We start from the raw sequence: 18,902 nt of genomic DNA, 5'->3' as shown, positions 1-18,902 counted from the left end.
AGCTCATTCCAAAACTTCTAACCCCATCAAAATTGATTTACAAAAAATGAACGGTCCACGATTTTTCAATGTGTAAACATGGGGCTAAACATTTCGGAATGGGCTGATTTTTGGGGAGGATGATCTTCTAATCATAGAGATCATCCTCACCAAAAATCAACTCATTCCAAAACTTCTAACCCATGTAGGACAAAAAACGTTTGTTAAAGTGTGTGGTAAAACTTAGGGTGCTGAACATTTCCCATATATATATAGGGAAATGTTCAGCACCCTAAGTTTTACCACACACTTTAACAAACGTTTTTTGTCCTACATGGGTTAGAAGTTTTGGAATGGGCTGATTTTTGGTGAGGATGATCTCTATGGTGAGGAGATCATCCTCCCCAAAAATCAGCTCATTCCGAAATGTTTAGCCCCATGTTTACACGTTGAAAAATCGTGGACCGTCCATTTTTTGTAAACCATTTTTGATGGGTTAGAAGTTTTGGAATGAGCTGATTTTTGGTGAGGATGATCTCCTCACCATAGAGATCATCCTCTCCAAAAATCAGCCCATTCCAAAACTTCTAACCCATGTAAGACAAAACACGTTTGTTAAAGTGTGTGGTAAAGCTTAGGGTGCTGAACGGGACCCATATATATATATATATATAGATCATTCTCACAAAAAAATCAGATAGATATATATATATATATATATATATATATATATATATATATATATATATATATATATATATATATATATATGTGGATGGCGTTATTATGACCCCCATTACGACCCTCATTACGACTCACCGTTTGTCTTATATGGGCAAAAATATTTGGAATGGGCTGATTTTTTGGGAGGATGATCTCTGTGATGAGGGGATCATCCTGGCAAAAAAATTCATCCCAATCCAAAACTTCTAACCCCATCAAAATTGATTTACAAAAATTGGATGGTCTAAAATTTTTCAACTTGTAAACATGGTGCTAGAAGTTTCATAATGAGCTGATTTTTGACAAGGATGATCTCCTCACCATATAGATCATCCTCACAAAAAATTTATATATGGGTCGGGTTCCGTAGACCCCCATTACGACCCCCTTTGCGACACACCATTTTGTCTTATATGGGCAAAAATGTTTGGAATGGGCTGATTTTTTGTGAGGATGATCTCTATGGTGAGGAGATCATCCTTGCCAAAAATCAGCTCATTATGAAACTTCTAGCACCATGTTTACAAATTGAAAAATTTTAGACCGTCCAATTTTTGTAAATCAATTTTGATGGGGTTAGAAGTTTTGGAATGGGATGATTTTTTTGCCAGGATGATCCCCTCATCACAGAGATCATCCTCACAAAAAATCAGCCCATTCCAAACATTTTTGCCCATATAAGACAAACAGTGAGTCGTAATATATATATAGGATGGCGTTATTATGACCCCCATTACGACTCACTGTTTGTCTTATATGGGCAAAAATGTTTGGAATGGGCTGATTTTTTGTGAGGATGATCTCTGTGATGAGGGGATCATCCTGGCAAAAAATCATCCCATTCCAAAACTTCTAACCCCATCAAAATTGATTTACAAAAATTGGACGGTCTAAAATTTTTCAACTTGTAAACATGGGGCTAGAAGTTTCATAATGAGCTGATTTTTGGCAAGGATGATTTCCTCACCATAAAGATCATCCTCACAAAAAATCAGCCCATTCCAAACATTTTTTCCCATATAAGACAAAACAGTGTGTTGCAATGTGAGTCGTAATAGGGGTATACGGAACCCGATCCTATATATATATGATCTTCTCATGATAGAGATCATCCTCATAAAAAATCAATTAAATCCGAAACTTCTAACCCATATTTTGAAAAATGATTGTTTTAACTTATGTCCCTTGAATTCCCCTCATATATATATATATATATCATGAGAAGATCATTCTCACAAAAAAAATCAGATATATATATATATATATATGGACATCATTCGGTGGACAAAATTGTAGAGAGCACATTCTCACAAAAATCATCAGCCCATTCCGAAACTTCTAATCTCATGAAAAATGATTACAAACTAATGATTAAAAATTGACGGTCCACGATTCTTCAACTCATAAATTAGGGTTAGAAATTTTTTAGTGGACTGATTTTTTATGAAGATGATCTCCTCACTATGGAGATGACCTCACAAAAAATCAATTAATTCCAAAACTTTTAACTCATATAGGATAAAATGCTTTGTCCATTGAACCTGACCCTATATATATAATATATAAATATACAAAGATTATTTAGTTTTTGTACATTAAATTCGGTTTGGTCCGATCCGGATCCAATCCTATTGTTATTGATTGGGTTTGGATCCTAATATTGAGATTTGATAAAACCCAATTCGATACTTAACATCACAAAAATTTCTAAAACTGTTTTCTTTATACTTCAACACCTCTTCACGAACAAAGGCTGAAGCAGTTCTACTAGGTGTAGCCGTGTAGGTGGTCTGTGGCCCTCTACAAAATATTTCATATACAAAATTGTGGGATAAAAAACTCTTTCACAATTGCAGGCTGAGCTCCATGTGGATGTGTTTGGCCATCACAAAATATTTTTAGAGAGATTTATCTGACAGATCAATTTGTTGCAATTTATCAATTTGTTACTTAACTCTACTAGCATGACTAGACCAAGTAAGATTTCTAAAATTACTAAGGATTGTCAGGCCCGCATGGTTGTGGCACTACAGACTTTTTAGATTTCATCAAAAACTTAGATTCAGAAAAGTAGAATAATAGACGAGAACCAAACTCTTAAATTTAAAATTTAAATTCAATGGTTAAAATTAAGGTTATTTGAAAAATTAAAGAATTGAAAGTTCAAAAACATTTTATCTACAACCCTCGGGCATTAGACCATGGTTTTGGAGTGCCAGTTTAAGGGTTAGACACAATGTGAAAAAAGCTCACATTTGACAACCTTAGGCCGTCAAATTTCATAAAATTCGATAGATCAAGGCGTCGAATTTTTTATTGTCAAATATTTTTTTTCCGACGGGTCAAACAGCTAAAAGCGTGCTTTGATAATTTTGAGATCTCCCGACGCTTGAATTGGTAATTTCTCTTTCATTAATGGATTAGAATGGAGGTACTCTTAGCCCTCTCTCTACCATATGAATTTGAGTTGAGATACTCTGATAATGTTGACTTTGCAATGCACATAATCATAGATCTTATTCTTCGGGACACACAAGGAAAAATATCTATGATTCTGTGCACATCCCCATCAAGTGCGTTAGTTAACTATATCAATTTATCATTAGTCTATGAATAATGATTTCCTAACGCCTCCTTTGACATTCGTTCCCGTCATAGAATCATTCTCGAAATTCACATTATCAAAAATCATTTTCATATGTATCTCGAGGCAAATGATCTATGATTCTGAGATGGGGGTGCATGTCAGAGGGGGGCATCATATTATTATGTGTCTAAAAATTATTAGTATGTTCAATCTTAACAAGAAAACACGCCCCTTTGCAAGTAATGGAAAGGAGAAGGTAAGCCAAGAGAATATAACAAACCATTAGTAAAACTTAGATTGATGATCAATATCTAGCCAAATGGGTTAGGAAGCCTAATTGTAATAGAACTCTTGGCTCTCTATCTCCAGTTGTCCACGTTATAAATATAGGATCAATCCTAGCCTATTCATTTCTATCAAGAAAACACGCTCTTTTTCAAATGGGGGAGACATGAGTAGGTGAGCTAGGAGAACACCAAACTATTAGTAAAGAATAATGCTGAAGTGACCTCAAGATCATAACACATGTGGCACGTCGTGATGTGAGAGTGTGTAAGAACCATAGATGCTTTTGATGCATTTTATTGAGATACGAGTCAAAAGCATCTATGATTCCTACACACTTTCTTGTTAGGTTATGTGATATGAGGTACAATCTTGACGTCACTCCAGCACGACTCATTAGTAAAGCTTAGATTGACCGTCTGTCATGATTTACTAGTTTAACAAAATTAGGGATTTAGTAAACAATATCCCATTTAATCCAAACGAATGGGTTAGTAAGGGAGACGTCAGAGAGAGAGAGAGAGAGAGAGAGAGGAGAAGATGAGCCAAAAAGAATACCAAACCATTAGTAAGGCTTAGATTAACTGTAGACGTCGAAAGCAAATGAAAGCCTTAAAGATTTAACATAGACACAAAAAAGGCGATTTATGTTTATGTTTTTGTTTCTATCAATCATCATCTTAAAATGTTTGATGAAATGCCCACTCAAAAGTAGTAGGGTGGTTCAGCTTACCTTCCAAATCATTCTGCATTGGACTCCTCTTTCCTTTGTGTGTTAACTGGCCTTATAATGGCAGTATTTTACTGATCCTCCTAAGCTCTTTTGCAACCTCCATCATCGTCGGTCTTTCTTCGGGATTTTCTCTAAGGCATCTCAAAGCAATCTCTACACATGCCATTGACTGCTCTATATTTCCTTCCTTCAAAATATTGGACTTCAAATACTGTTCAATAAACCAATGCTTAGGCAAATGAGGATGACCCATTGATGTGGAATCGTGCCCACTTCGACCCAAATCCATCATCATATTTGAAACCTCTCTCTCTATCTCAAGAACATAATTTCCTGTTAACACCTCAAGCAATACAGCTCCAAAACTATAAATATCGCTCTTCTCCGTGAATCGTCCAGATATGCAATCGGGATCAATGTAACCCCAATTCCCCACAACTGGTGCTACCACGTGTGTTTCGCCCAATGGAATCATTAATGAAAATGTGAAACCGGGTAGTTTGGCCACATAGTGTCGGTCCACGAAAATATTGTAAGATTTTATACCTCTATGGATGATAGGTTTGGATCCCGATGTGTGCAGATATGTAAGTACATTGGCAATATCGATCGTGATCATTAATTTCTTCTCCCATGAGAACATTTCCTTCGTGGGGAGATTTTCCTCCTTATTCTTATATATATGATCTGATAGTGTACTAATTCCTACAAATTCATATACAAGCATGGGAAATCGAGTCTCTAAGCAACAGCCGAAGAATTTCACGACGTTATTGTGATAGCTCATTTGAGATGCGATAACAATTTCGTTTACGATCTGTTCGATTTCCATAATTCCTTCATTAAATTTCTTGACTGAAATTTCTCGATCTTGTTCGTATGTTCCCTTATACAAATTGTAAGGGGTTTCTTCATGAAACATGTTTTCGTAATTGTTGGTTGCTCTTTCTAGCTCTTTTGCAGAGAAGATTCTGATTGGAGTATGTTTTCGATCACAAGATTTGATCTGTTCCTCTAATAGCCGACTTCCATTCTTAACGAACAATCTCTCTTCTTTTGATTCATTTTTCTTTGCATCTCTTGGGCACCAAGATCCCAAGAAACTCAAATAAATAAATAACAAACAGAAATTTAGAACAATTTTCAAAGAAATAAATAAAAGCTATTAAACAAGAACTATTTTAATAGATAAAAATAGTACCTTTTTCTGTTCATGGCGATCTGAAAATGATAGAAGAAAAGGAAGAAGAAGCCTCAAAATACAACAATGGAGCCTTAAATGCTTCAATTCTTGCGTTTTTTGGAGGATGGGTAATGGATCAAGACCCCAAAAGGTTTCGTCGTGGGATATCTTTTTTTGTTTTTTTAAAGGACTTTTCCAGTATTTTTTTTCTTTTTAAAATGGTGAAATTTTCAAAACCAAGTAGAGTCTATATGTCTTATATGACTTTTGGAGAAAATAGATAAAATTTTCTTAGCCGACATTTGTTGCCGATGATAATAAGAGCTTTGGGCATAAAGATTCCTCTGTGACAAAAAGGCTCTCTTTCTACTGTCCTCTTTTATCATTTTTTGAGTCGTGATAAAATGAGGCGCTGACACTTAACGCGGAAATCATCAAACTTTTTCTTTGGGATACACAAGGAAAAAAAAGCTATATGCGCATTTGCCACATTAACTATGTATGTGTCAACGCATCATTTTATCAATAGTCTTTTTTTTCTCTTTTTACATAAATTATTTTAATATTTTATAAGTAGGACTATTAATGGATCGAATCAGAGGTCTGATCTGATTCATTTCCATCTAATAACTTCGGGTCTGGATCACTAATTTGGATTTTGATAAGGATTCAATTCAATAAGTTCTGATCCAATATTAATATTGTATATGATCTAGATCAACAATGTCTTGATCTGATAAGGACCTGATCCGATAAAATGTTAAAAAAATACAAATTAATATATATGTCCTACATGAACTAGAAGTTTCGAAATAGACTGATTTTTGATAAAGTTGATATCTATGATAAGGAGATCATCCTCACCAAAAATCAGCCCATTTTAAAACTTCTAACCCCGTGTTTCTGAGTTAAAGAACCGTGGGCTGTCCATTTTGTGTAAATCACTTTTGATGGATTTAGAAATGTGAACCGTCGATTTTTTACCAATAATTTATAAACCACTTTTAATGAATTTAGAAATTCCAGATTGGGCTGATTTTTTTTTTTTTTGAGAATGGTCTTCTCATCATAGAGATCATCCTCACAAAAAATCAGTTCAATCCGAAACTTCTAGCCCATATTTTGAAAAATGATTGTAAGGTAATACAGAAAGGAATGATATTTTGCTCAGAGCCTAACAGTCGTTAGACATGTGGTGCAAATGACATCATCCAAAAAGAGAAAATTTCTCTCTCTTGCCCGCACGTCTTCTACCCACAAATTCTACTTTTGAGATTTAGAATCTTAAAATGGGTCATTGAGATCACATGGATTTTCATATTGTCAATCTAACACCAAAGCCATCTAGATTTTATAAAAACACTCATATTTAAAAAAAATTAAAAAATTAAAAAATTAAAAAATTAAAAAAAAAATTGTTTTTAAAGTTTGATCCATCGAATTGAAAATGGAAAGCTACTGAGTACCCAAACTAAAATTTAAAATTCAACGGTGAAAAATAAAAATTTTCATTATTTTTTTGAGTTTGTAGAATTTCTTCCTCTACAACCCTGTGGCATCGGGTCATATTTTGGGATGACAGAAGGTGATTCGATCAAGAAATTATCATTTTCCAATGTGGGTAGGAGAGAGAAATTTCCTTTCTTATTGTTGATGTCATTTGTGTCACATGTCAAATGGCTATTAGACTGTGAGCAAAAAAGCACTCGTAAGGAAAGTATTTTTCTTAACAAATCTTGGAGTGGGACCTACATATTTTAAAAAGATTAAATACATGTAATATCCTTAATTTTTCAATTAAATACTTATTATATCATGGCCATGTTTTCATAAAGAATACATTGAAGTGAGGGTATCATAGGAACTTAAACATTTACAATGACGTGGGTCCCATTGAAGGGTTTTTCATTAACAAACTTAATAAGTAGGGAGTTTTTGTAATAAAATGCAATAAATAGGTTTGCCCCATAAATCTCTCGTATTTTTAAATAGCAAAACACTTTCCTTACTAACTTAGTATGATTTCAACTCTTATCAAGGCTGGTTTAACACAAATGTATTATCAAATTGGTAATCCAACACCACAGCCCTTTAGATTTCACGAAAAAACTCAATTCCAAAAAGTTAAAATTCAAAAAAATATTGTTTTTGAGGCTAGATCCAAGTTTTTAAAAATGGATAACTACTCAAATCCCAAATTTAATAGTGAAAAATAACATTTTTAAAACTTATAGAATTTGTTTTCCTCTACATCCTTGTGGCATCAGATCATATTTTAAGATGCTATAAGATGAACTCAATGATCCTTTCAAATCTTACTAAATTATTAAGGCTGAACTTACTCTTTTATATATAAAATCTTGGGAAAGAAAAAGTCTTTTACAATTTCACTATCCTGTTATAAGCTTCAACAAATCTTAATTTGAAAACTTATTGTGTGAGTCGACTTTACTCGACAATTTGAGGGTTTTTCAGAATAAATGTTATTTTAGTCAAAATGGCATAATACTAATTGTTAAGGTATGTATTCAATTTGTCTTCTCCACTTCTTCACTCCTAGAGTTTGCATTGCAAAAAGCTAATAAACCATTATTTCTCCATTTTTTAAGAAGATTTTTCTTTTTTATCATCTGATTTCTATAGAAAATCAATTTTCTAAAATCCTCTTATTATTTACAATTTTCTAATTTCATCGTTATACCATTAACCCGCAAGTGAAATTCTCTAGGTCCGCCCCTACTCCTACACCTACTCTATCTTCTCAAAAGTAATCGTCCTCTCCTCCAATACCATTCTACACTTATAAGACATATTTTCTTACAGAAAATATCAATTTTTGACCAACCCAAGATTCTCTTAAAAATCATCAACTTTTCTAAAATCGACCAAAATGCCCTTATCCCCATTATAGCTCGAAAAGATCCTAAAATATCTAGAAATCTTTAATGTCATAAATTAGCCTTTTAAGTCCATTTTTCAGGCAATTCTAAACTCATTTCAACCCTGTAGTGTACCACAAACTTCTTTTGCCCTAATAGCCCACAATTTTTTGAATGCGGATTTGAAGCGACAAGGTCACTTCAAAATTTTGGAGGAACCCCCCTCGTCAAAAACACATGTGACTTTTTGTATTTAATTCACACCCCTACTTTTTTGTTGATATTTGAGATACCTCTTTGGAAATGTCTCATGCAATCCAAAGGAGAAGGTACTCTAAATTTTGAAGTAGGATGACTACTTCAAAGTTTTTTCCCAAATTTTTCCTAATTCTTTGCATGGATAGATATCCTTGAATGTGTCCAATACTACTTAAATGTACTTAAAAACTGATGTAAAATTCATAATATTATCATGTATTTTATTCTTATGTTTTGTTGGGGGCAAGGTTTGAACTCAAGACCTTGAGTGTTTTCTTGTAAAGTGTAGATATTTCCTTAATTGTTGAAACATAAGTTAAAAGAGTTTTTCCCTTTCTATATAAGTTGAAAGTCAAAGATTCTCTTCTTGTTTATGAGAATTGTAGAGAACTCTTCTAAATTTTAGTCCTATATCGAATAAATACAAGAGTGGTGCTCACTTAATAAAATATCTCACATTCTCACTTGCTTGAATGTAAATGAGAAAATGAGTGGGCCTCGTGCGTATATTGGAGCCCAAGTGTAACGAGTCATGTTCTTTCGAAGTGGGGTCATGCAGCGCTTAGAGTGATAGTCCACAAGCAAGTCTATCAAATAACTCACATACACAAAACGTAACTAGCAATACAAGAGAACGGTAGCAATACAAGGCAAAACTATAAGGCAACTTTGTTGATATAATATGCAATTATATGGAGTAACACGTTACAAAAGTGAATAAGGTGTGTTACAAGCAATTGGTAATTTAGTACACACGGGACACCACATAGCTTGGACGAGGGCTTAAGGTCAACATGGGTGTAGGCTGAAGATTGGGACCAAAGACACCATTCCTACAAAGAGTACACCAAGTCTTTTCTAGGTTTCTAGAAGGAAACATCAAAAGTAGAGGCCGGTCATAATTTTTTATTATAATAATGCCACTGAGATAATAGATATGCTATGGCATGGGGCTAACATGGGTTCATATGTAAGTCTTACAGGGATTTGCATAGGTGTTCCCAGGTGACTCTAGGGCAAGCTATACCTAACTCTAGGTGTCGTGGTACATGGCCTTCACAATCTTCCCCACCTATTATGTAGATGTCTTCGTCGCAGTGTCCTGGAGAAATTCTTTGATCTTTTACTTGAAAGGTAGTAAGTTCTCTACACTCTTCCAGGTAGCTTCACATTCTATCATATTTTTCCACTTGATGAAGTACTCCGCGTGTTGCTGCTTATTTAGACTGTTATTGACTTGATGCTTTGCGAAGATCTTGTCAACAACACGCTTTGACTGAATTGTTGAATGAGAAAGTGTGCGTGTTGGAATGCTACGTGTAGGATCTGTTAGATCTGCATATAATGGCTTGAGACAGCTAGTATGGAAGACAGGGTGAATGTTGCGTAACTAGTGTAGTAACTTCAACTTGTAGGAGACTTTGCTAACTTGAGAGAGGATGAACATTAGGCCTTCATAATGATGTATTAGGCCTTTATGGGCTCGTTGAACTTGGTTGAACATTCTCAATTGATCAGTCTTGAGAAGAACTAAGTCACCAATTTTGAAAAGATCTGGTCGATGACGTTTATCAACCCATTTCTTTATTTGCTTGGATGTTTTTTCAAGGTAAGACATGATAATTCTATTGTTGTCTTGCCAAAACTTAGCAAATTTGTATGCCCTTGGACATTGTCCTTAATAGCCTGAAATAATAGTATGAGATGTTAAATGTTGTTGGCCAGTAATAAGTTTAAAATGATTCTTATTTAAAGAAGAACTCTTCTGAAGGTTGAAACAGAATTGCACAACAACAAGAAAATTTACCCAATCCTTAAGGTTGATGTAGATACGTGGATTTCGTCATTACAACGGTCACATCTACTAAGGATTGGAGTCGCCACCATTCATATTATAAGTGGGTGTGAATGGTCACCCGATGTACATTTTTCGGAAATGACATTTTAGCGTTTAATTACTCACGATGAATAGGAACTAATCAAACCTTGAGATTTGGGGTAAGCGACTCGATTGAAGAAAATAAAAGGTGTTAGGCACCCTTTTTTTCTCGTCAAGTGGCGGTATCCTCAAAGGACTCAATCATTTTGATTAAAATAAATGAAAAATAAAGTGCCACGTGTTGTGCATTTGTACCCTAAATAGGGGTTTACTTTCGGCTTGATCATAAGATCAAATCATTGATGGATGTGATCCTAACAGACTTAAGCCTTGATCATAAGTTTTTCTATGGGTGTTTGAGAACGATTTGTTTTACAAGTACTTAGTAGTAATTGTGGAAAATACTTGCAAAATTTTGTGGGTGCTTAGTTTGCTAGAAAAATGAATATATTGTAAATAAATTATTGATACTGAAAAATATTTTAGTAGACAAGGGATCCACCCACCTACAAGTTTAATTTTCCCACACATGGGATCACTTTCTGGTGGTGCAACCAAGCACCCGCAAATAACAAACTCTTGAAAAGTTTTGCAATTACAGCATTTTATATGCAATTGGTTGTATTTCCTTTCACTTTATGCTATGGTTTGATTAGTCTAATTCATTCTTCTCACAACTTCTAATGCTTGACTAGTGAATGGCATATGTCCGTGCGTGCACAAGAGTAGCTAAAATTAGTATTTATGTAATGCTAGAATTGTCCTTATAACTAATTTTAGAAATTTCAAAAAGATAGTTTGGCTTTAAAACATGTATCATTTGGGGAATTTTTAATGTAAAGTCAACAAATTGGTATTTGCATCAACAGTAGTCACCCTTCTCTTATTATAATAGTAAAAATATTATAGTGGTTTGGATGCATGGCAGACTGATTATGTGTGATTAAATAGCGCAATGAGAGATTTATAAGGATCCCAAAGGGAAAAGCAACTCAATTTTTTTTTGCAGAGTGATGGGAATAAGTGCGCACAGTGGGAATGTGAGAGTCGTTAAGTTCCTTTGGTATATAACGTGTGGAACATGATTTTAAGTTACCAAGCGAGGTCTCATTGATGAACAAGTGATTTTCAACTTATGAATTGATTTGGTAAGGTCACTAGGAGCTGTTGTACAATGGAAGGGTTTATGTTAACTTTGAAGATTAATAGGAATGTTTTTTTAAAATTCATGATCAGTTGTATAATATTTGAAATGATTTTTTTTTTTTTTTTTTGATCGGTTAATATTTGAAATGTTGAATCCAATATTAGTCATTTTTTAAAGTTCAAAATATTTTAAAATGAAATTTTTTATTTTATAATATGGGCTAAGAGAGAAAATGCTAGATTTTCTATTATATTAGCCCACATGATATGGGTTTCTAGAATGCTTGGATTCTCTAAATTCTGAACATAATGGAAATCTTAGTACAAGTTAATATAGAAAATAAAATATTTATATGATTTACAATTTAATTTTTTTTAAATTACAAAATCAAATCATGGGACGAAATCAACTTATTTATCGGAAAATACATGCTCCAAACTAATTACAAAGTTGGTAAAAAGTGGTCAAGGTAAATAGGGTCCCTTTCAGCAACAAACATTTTGGCAAACATTTTGGCAAAACATTTTTCAAAACATAGGTTAGAGGTTTTGGAATGGGCTGATTTTTGGTGAGGATGATCTCTATGGTGAGGAGATCATCCTCATCAAAAATCAGCCCATTCCAAAACTTCTAGCCCAATGTTTACAAGTTGGGAAATCGTGGACCGTCCATTTTTTGTAAGCCATTTTTGATGGGTAAGAGGTTTTGGAATGGGCTGATTTTTGGTGATGATGATCTCCTCACCGTAGAGATCATCCTCACCAAAAATCAGCCCATTCCAAAACCTCTAACCCATATTTTGAAAAATGTTTTGCCAAAATGTTTGTCAAAATGTTTGTTGCTGAACATTTCCCAGGTAAATAAGTTGTTTCTTCCCCTAAATAGTTAACAGTTATAAGGTGAAAAACCCATTTTACCATACCATAATGCATAGGAGTAAGGGGTTATGAAGGTAATTTTAGTGTGAAAGAAAATACCACTACATAACACCCAAACAGCTAAAAACGTGCTTTAATAATTTGGAGATCACCCGATCCTTGAGGTGGTACTTTCTCTTTCATTAATGGATTAGAAAGGTGGAACTTTTAGCCCTCTCTCCACCATATGAGTAAGAGTTGCGATAAACTGATATGTTGATGTAGTAGTGCACAAAATCATAGATCTTACTCTTCGGGACACACAAGGAAAAAGATCTATGATTCTGTGCACATCCCCATCAAGCGCGTTAGTTAACTAGGTCAATTTATCATTAGTCTATGAATAATGATTTCTTGACACCTCCTTTGACATCATAGACTCATCCTTGGAATTCAAATTATCAAAAATCATTTTCTTATGTATCCCGAGGCAAATGATCTATGATTCTGAGATGGGGGTGTATGTCAGAGGGGGGTGTCATAGTATCATGTTTCTAAAATTTATTAGTATGTTCAATCTTAACAAGAAAGCACGGCCCTTTGCAAGTAATGGAGAGAGAAGAAGGTGAATCAAGAGAATATAACAAACCAATAGTAAAACTTAGATTGATGATCAATATCTAACCAAAAGGGTTAGGAAGCCTAATTGTAGTATAACTCTTGGCTCTTTATCTCCATTGTCCACGTTATAAATATAGGATCGATCTTAGTCCATTCATTTCTATCAAGAAAACACGCTCTTTTGCAAATAGGGGAGACATGAGTAGGTGGGCTAGGAGAACACCAAACTATTAGTAAAGAATAATGCTGAAGTGACCTCAAGATCATAACACAAGTGGCACGTCGTGATGTGAGAGTGTGTAAGAACCATAGATGTTTTTGATGCATTTTATTGAGATACGAGTCAAGAGCATCTATGATTCCTACACACTTTCTTGTTAGGTTGTGTGATATGAGGTACAATCTTGAGGTCACTCCAGCACAACTCATTAGTTAAACTTAGATTGATCGTATGTCACGATTTATTAGTTTAACAAAATTAGGGATTTAATAAACAATATCCTATTTAATTCAAACGAATGGGTTAGTAAGGGAGACGTCAAAAAGAAAGAGAGAGAGAGAGAGAGAGGAATACCAAACCATTAGCAAAGCTTAGATTAACTGTAGACATCGATAGCAAATGAAAGCCTTAAAGATTTAACATAGACACAAAAGTGGCAATTTATGTTTATGTTTTTGTTTCTATCAATCATCATCTTAAAATGTTTGATGAAATGCTCACTCAAAAGTAGTAGGGTGGTTCAGCTTACCTTCCAAATCATTCTGCATTGGACTCCTGTTTCCTTTCTGTGTTAATTGACCTTATAATGGAAGTATTTTACTTATCCTCCTAAGCTCTTGCGCAACCTCCATCATCATCGGTCTTTCTTCGGGATTTTCTCTAAGGCATCTCAGAGCAATCTCTACACATGCCATTGACTGCTCTATATTTCCTTCTTGCAAAATATTGGCCTCCAAATACTGTTCAATAAACCAATGCCTAGGCAAATCAGGATGACCTGAACCCATCATCATACTTGAAACCTCTCTCTCTATCTCAACAGCATAATTTCCTGTTAACACCTCAAGCAAAACAGCTCCAAAACTATAAACATCGCTCTTCTCTGTGAATCGTCCAGATATGCAATCAGGATCAATGTAACCCCTAGTCCCCACAACTGGTACTATCACGTGTGTTTCGCCCAGTGGAACCGTTAATGAAAATGTGAAACCAGGTAGTTTGGCCACATAGTGTCGGTCCACGAAAATATTGTAAGATTTTATACCTCTATGGATGATTGGTTTGGATCCCGATGTGTGCAGATATTTAAGTACATTGGCAATATCGATCGTGATCATTAATTTCTTCTCCCATGGTAACATTTCTTTGGTGGGGAAATTTTCTTCCTTGCTCTTACATATATGATCTGATAGTGTACTAATTCCTACAAATTCATATACAAGCATGGGAAATCGAGTCTCTAAGCAACAGCCCAAGAATTTCACGACGTTATTGTGATAGCTCATTTGAGATGCGATAACAATTTCGTTTACGATCTGTTCGATTTCAATAATTCCTTCTTTAAATTTCTTCACTGAAATTTCTCGATCTTGTTCATATTTTCCCTTATACAAATTGTAAGGGCCTTCTTCATGAAACATTTTTTGGGGATCGTAATTGTTGGTTGCTCTTTCTAGCTCTTTTGCAGAGAAGATTCTGATTGGAGTATGTTTTCGATCACAAGATTTGTTCTGTTCCTCTAATAGCCAACTTCCATTCTTAACGAACAATCTCTCTTCTTTTGATTCATTTTTCTTTGCATCTCTTGGGCACCAAGATCCCAAGAAACTCAAATAAATAAATAACAAACAGAAATTTAGAACAATTTTCAAAGAAATAAATAAAATCTATTCAACAAGACCCATTTTAATAGATAAAAATAGTACCTTTTTCTGTTCATGATGATCTGCAAATGAAAGAAGAAACGGAAGAAGAAGCCTCAAGATACAATAATGAAGCCTTAAATGCTTCAATTCTTGCGTTTTTTTGGAGGATGGGTAATGGAGCACGACTCAAAAGAGGTGAAAAGACATAACCCCAGCCTCAAAATGCAATATTGAAATTTTCAAAACCAAGTATAGTCTATATATAATATTTACATATATGTCATGTATGACTTTTGGAGAAAATAGATAAATATTTCTTGCCATCATTTGTTGCCTATAATAATAAGAGCTTTGGGAATAAAGATTCCTCTGTAAGAAAAAGGCTCTCTTTCTACTGTCCTCTTATTATTATGTTTTTAGTGATAAAATGAGGCGCTGACTCTTACGCGGTTTGTACACGGTTGATGTAGCGAGTGCACAAAATCATGGACCTTTTCCTTTGGGATACACAAGGAAAAAAGCTCTATGACTCTGTGCCCTTGCCGGATCAACTACATGTCTCAAGCCTCATTTTATCAGTAGTCTTGTTTTTTTTTTTTTTTTTCCTTTTATATCTAGAAGATGGCATGTGCTAACGCACATGTATTACATAAGTTATTTTAATATTTTGTAAGCAGTAATGGATCGAATCAGAGGGTACTATTGAATTTTGAAGCGAGATGACTACTCCAAAGTCGTTTCCCAATTTTTTTCTAGTTCTTTGCATGGATAGATATCCTTGAATGTGTTCAATACTACTTAAATGTAATAAAAAAATATTGTAAAATTCATAGTTTTATCATATATTTTATTCTTATATTTTGTTGGGGGCAAGATTTGAAATCAAGACCTTGAGTGTTTTTTTGTAAAATGTAGAGATTTTCTTAATTGTTGAAGAATAAGTTATAAGAGTTTTTCCCTTTTTTTATACAAGTTGAAAATCAAATATTCTCGTAGCTTTCTTTTTTACGAGAATTATAGAGAACTCTTCCAAATTTTAGTCCTACATCGGATAAATATAAGAGTGGTGCTCAGTAAATAAAAGATCTCACACTCTCACTTGCTTAAATGTGAATGAAAAAGAGAGTGGGCCTCGTGCATATATTGGAGCCCAAGTGTCATAGCCATGTTCTTTCGAAGTGAAGTTATGTGGTGTTTGGGGTGATAGTTCACAAGTAAGCCTATCAAATAGCTCACACACACACACAAAATATAGCTAGCAATACAAGATAATGGAGGTAACACAAGGCAAAGTCCGGAGGTAACTTTATTGATGTAATATGTAATTATACGAAGTAACACGTTACAAAAGCAAATAAGGTGTATTACAAGCAATTAGTGATCTAATACACGCGAGACGCCATATAGCTTGGGCGAGGGCTTAAGGTCAACATGGGTATAGGCTGGGGATTGGGACAAAAGAAATCATTCCTACATAGAGTACAGTAAGTTTTTCCTTGGTTTCTATAAGAAAACATCAAAAGTAGAGGTCGATTATATTCTTTTATTATAATAATGCCACTATACTAATAGATATGCCCTAACACGGGGCTAACATGACTTCATATGTCCCTTACATGGATTTACATAGGTGTTCTCGGATGACTCTAGGGCAAGCTACACCTAACTCTAGGTGTCGTGGTGCATGGCCTATATAATCTTCCCTACCAATTCTATAGACATCCTCATCACATTGTCCCTAAGAAATTCTTCGACCTCTTGCTAGAAAGGTAGTAAGTTCTCTGTACTCTCCCAGGTAGCTTCACATTCTGGCATGTTCTTCCACTTGATGAAGTACTCCACATGTTGTTGCTTGCTTAAACTACTATTGACTTGACATTTTGCTAGGATCTTGTCGAAAACACGCTCTTGCTAAATTGTTGAATGAGAAGGTGTGTGCGTGCTGGAATGCTACGTGTGGGATCTGTTGGATCTGCATAGAACGATTTGAGACAATTGGCATAGAAAACAGGGTGAATGTTGCGTAACTAGTGCAGTAACTTCAATTTGTAAGAGACTTTGCCAACTCAAGAGAGGATGAGCATTAGGCCTTCATAACAATGTATTATGCCTTTATGTGCTCATTGAATTTGGTTAAAACTTCTCAATTTATCTGTCTTGAGAAGAACTAAGTCACCAATTTTGAAAAGATCTGGTCGATGACATTTATCAGCTCATTATTCATTCGCTTGGATGATTTTTCAAGGTAAGACTTGGTAATTTTATTGTTGTCTTGCCAAACCTTAAAAAACCTATACATCCTTGGACATTGTACCTAATAGCCTGAAATAATAGTGTGAGATGTTAAAGGTTGTTGACCAGCAATAAGTTTAAAATGACTCTTATTGGAAGAAGAACTCTTTTGAAGGTTGAAATAGAATTGCACGACATTAAGAAAATTCGTCAAATCCTTAAAGTTGGCATTGAAAAAATACCTTAAATACTCTTTTAACATAGTATTAAATCGTTCCTTTTCTCATCTGTTTGAAGATGCCTACTAGTTGAGAAGTCAAGCTGAGACTCAAGTAATCTGAACAGTTTGATCCAAAACTTCTTTGTGGATTTTGAATCCCTATCATTGACAGTGTTTTTGGGCACATCCCAATACTTGATGACATGCTTACGTAGCTTAGCTAGTTTCAAAAGACTCATCTTGTAAGGCCCTCTCGTAGGAGGCCGTGGTACCAGGTACTAGTTCAAGTTCAATCTAATGGTCAATCGACTTATGAGAAGGTAATGTCTTAGGAAGCTCATTCGACATCATATCATCAAATTCTCTTAATACATGTCGAATCGGAGTAAAAGTTGAATTATGGTCATGATAATCAAGTTCAACTCGTAAGGTAGCAAGGTAACTTTGTTCCCTTTTCTTCAACCATTTTTTCAGCTAAAAGATTGAGATCATCTTTCCCTCTTTGATGCCTGTGGACACGGGAATGAAGTTTGGGCATTCACTTAGCATGTCTAGTATATTGGTGAATGGCATCAGAACGACCATGTTATATTGCAATAAGTCCATCCCAATGATAATTCTGAATTCATCGAATAGAACTGTGAGCAAGTCAAATTTATCCCTTCATGTGCCTATTTTGATGGACATGGCCTTGGCCTACCCTTGAACAAGAGTAGCCTGGGAGTTAACAGCTTTCATGCGACTAAAATCTTTCTCGAATCGAATATTGGGGTGTTTCGCCTCTATAGGGGAAATGAAGTTGTACGTAGCTCATGTATCAACCATTACCTAGGTGGTCTTACCACCAATTTCAATGTCCACATACATGAAACCCTTTTATTAATGGCATTGAGTCTCAAAGGTCTATTTGAGTGCATTCAGTAAATCTAAGACTCCCATTAAGGGGACTCGTCATCATCTCGTCCACTTGTACTCTCATGAATATAGTCACTTTGGGAGGCTAATAGTGCCTTCAGCTTGGTTCGTTGTGGGCACTTAAATGTCTTATGAGGATTACCACACAAAATGCATTTAAACTCGTTAGGGTGTTTGCTAGGCGAGGCACCTGTGTTCTTCGAAGGAGAGAAATTCGTTGGGATCCCTGATTAGAATTGGGTATAGGTTCTCCATTCTTACCTTTGAAGGACTCTTGGGTGTGCACATGCTGCTAGGAGTACCCCTTCGATTGAAGGTGTACCTTTCTTTTGTCTCTATCTATGGGAATATAATCAGTCAACCACTCGACTACGACAATAGCAAACATAAGATCTTGCACACGTTGCCTTTGGAATTCAATTTGAACCTAAGGCTTAATCCCTTCTACGAATGAAAATAGTTTGTCTTTCTCGAACATGTCATAAATATCAAGCATCAAGGCAAAAAACGGTTTGATGTAATTGTGCACGGTACCTAT

At 34.9% G+C, this 18,902-nt stretch overlaps 2 protein-coding genes across 3 annotated transcripts; both read right to left on the bottom strand.

Annotated features, from left to right (window-relative positions):
• Positions 1-4,127: 4,127 nt before the first annotated feature.
• On the bottom strand, positions 4,128-5,875 carry LOC147401703 (serine/threonine-protein kinase ZRK1-like). Of its 2 annotated transcripts, none has more exons than XM_086443070.1 (2): positions 5,509-5,875; positions 4,128-5,386 (listed from the first exon to the last, which is right to left on the bottom strand). In XM_086443070.1, the coding sequence occupies exons 1-2, from the start codon at positions 5,520-5,522 to the stop codon at positions 4,360-4,362; spliced, it is 1,041 nt and encodes a 346-aa protein (XP_086299196.1). In that variant the 5' UTR covers positions 5,523-5,875; the 3' UTR covers positions 4,128-4,359. The 2 variants fall into 2 exon arrangements, with proteins under 2 accessions (XP_086299196.1, XP_086299195.1); XM_086443069.1 differs by having other exon boundaries at positions 4,128-5,410; positions 5,509-5,873.
• A 7,827-nt stretch (positions 5,876-13,702) lies between these two features.
• LOC147401702 (wall-associated receptor kinase-like 8) lies at positions 13,703-15,238 on the bottom strand. Its single transcript, XM_086443068.1, has 2 exons — positions 15,058-15,238; positions 13,703-14,959 (listed from the first exon to the last, which is right to left on the bottom strand). The coding sequence occupies exons 1-2, from the start codon at positions 15,069-15,071 to the stop codon at positions 13,933-13,935; spliced, it is 1,041 nt and encodes a 346-aa protein (XP_086299194.1). The 5' UTR covers positions 15,072-15,238; the 3' UTR covers positions 13,703-13,932.
• Between the last annotated feature and the right edge of the window lie 3,664 nt (positions 15,239-18,902).

Source organism: Akebia trifoliata, chromosome 5 (genome assembly GCF_017979445.1).
Source record: "Akebia trifoliata isolate Shusen 1 chromosome 5, ASM1797944v1, whole genome shotgun sequence".
Lineage (NCBI taxonomy): Eukaryota > Viridiplantae > Streptophyta > Magnoliopsida > Ranunculales > Lardizabalaceae > Akebia > Akebia trifoliata.
Note: the sequence above shows the minus strand (reverse complement) of the source record. Positions and strands in the feature narration are given on the sequence as shown.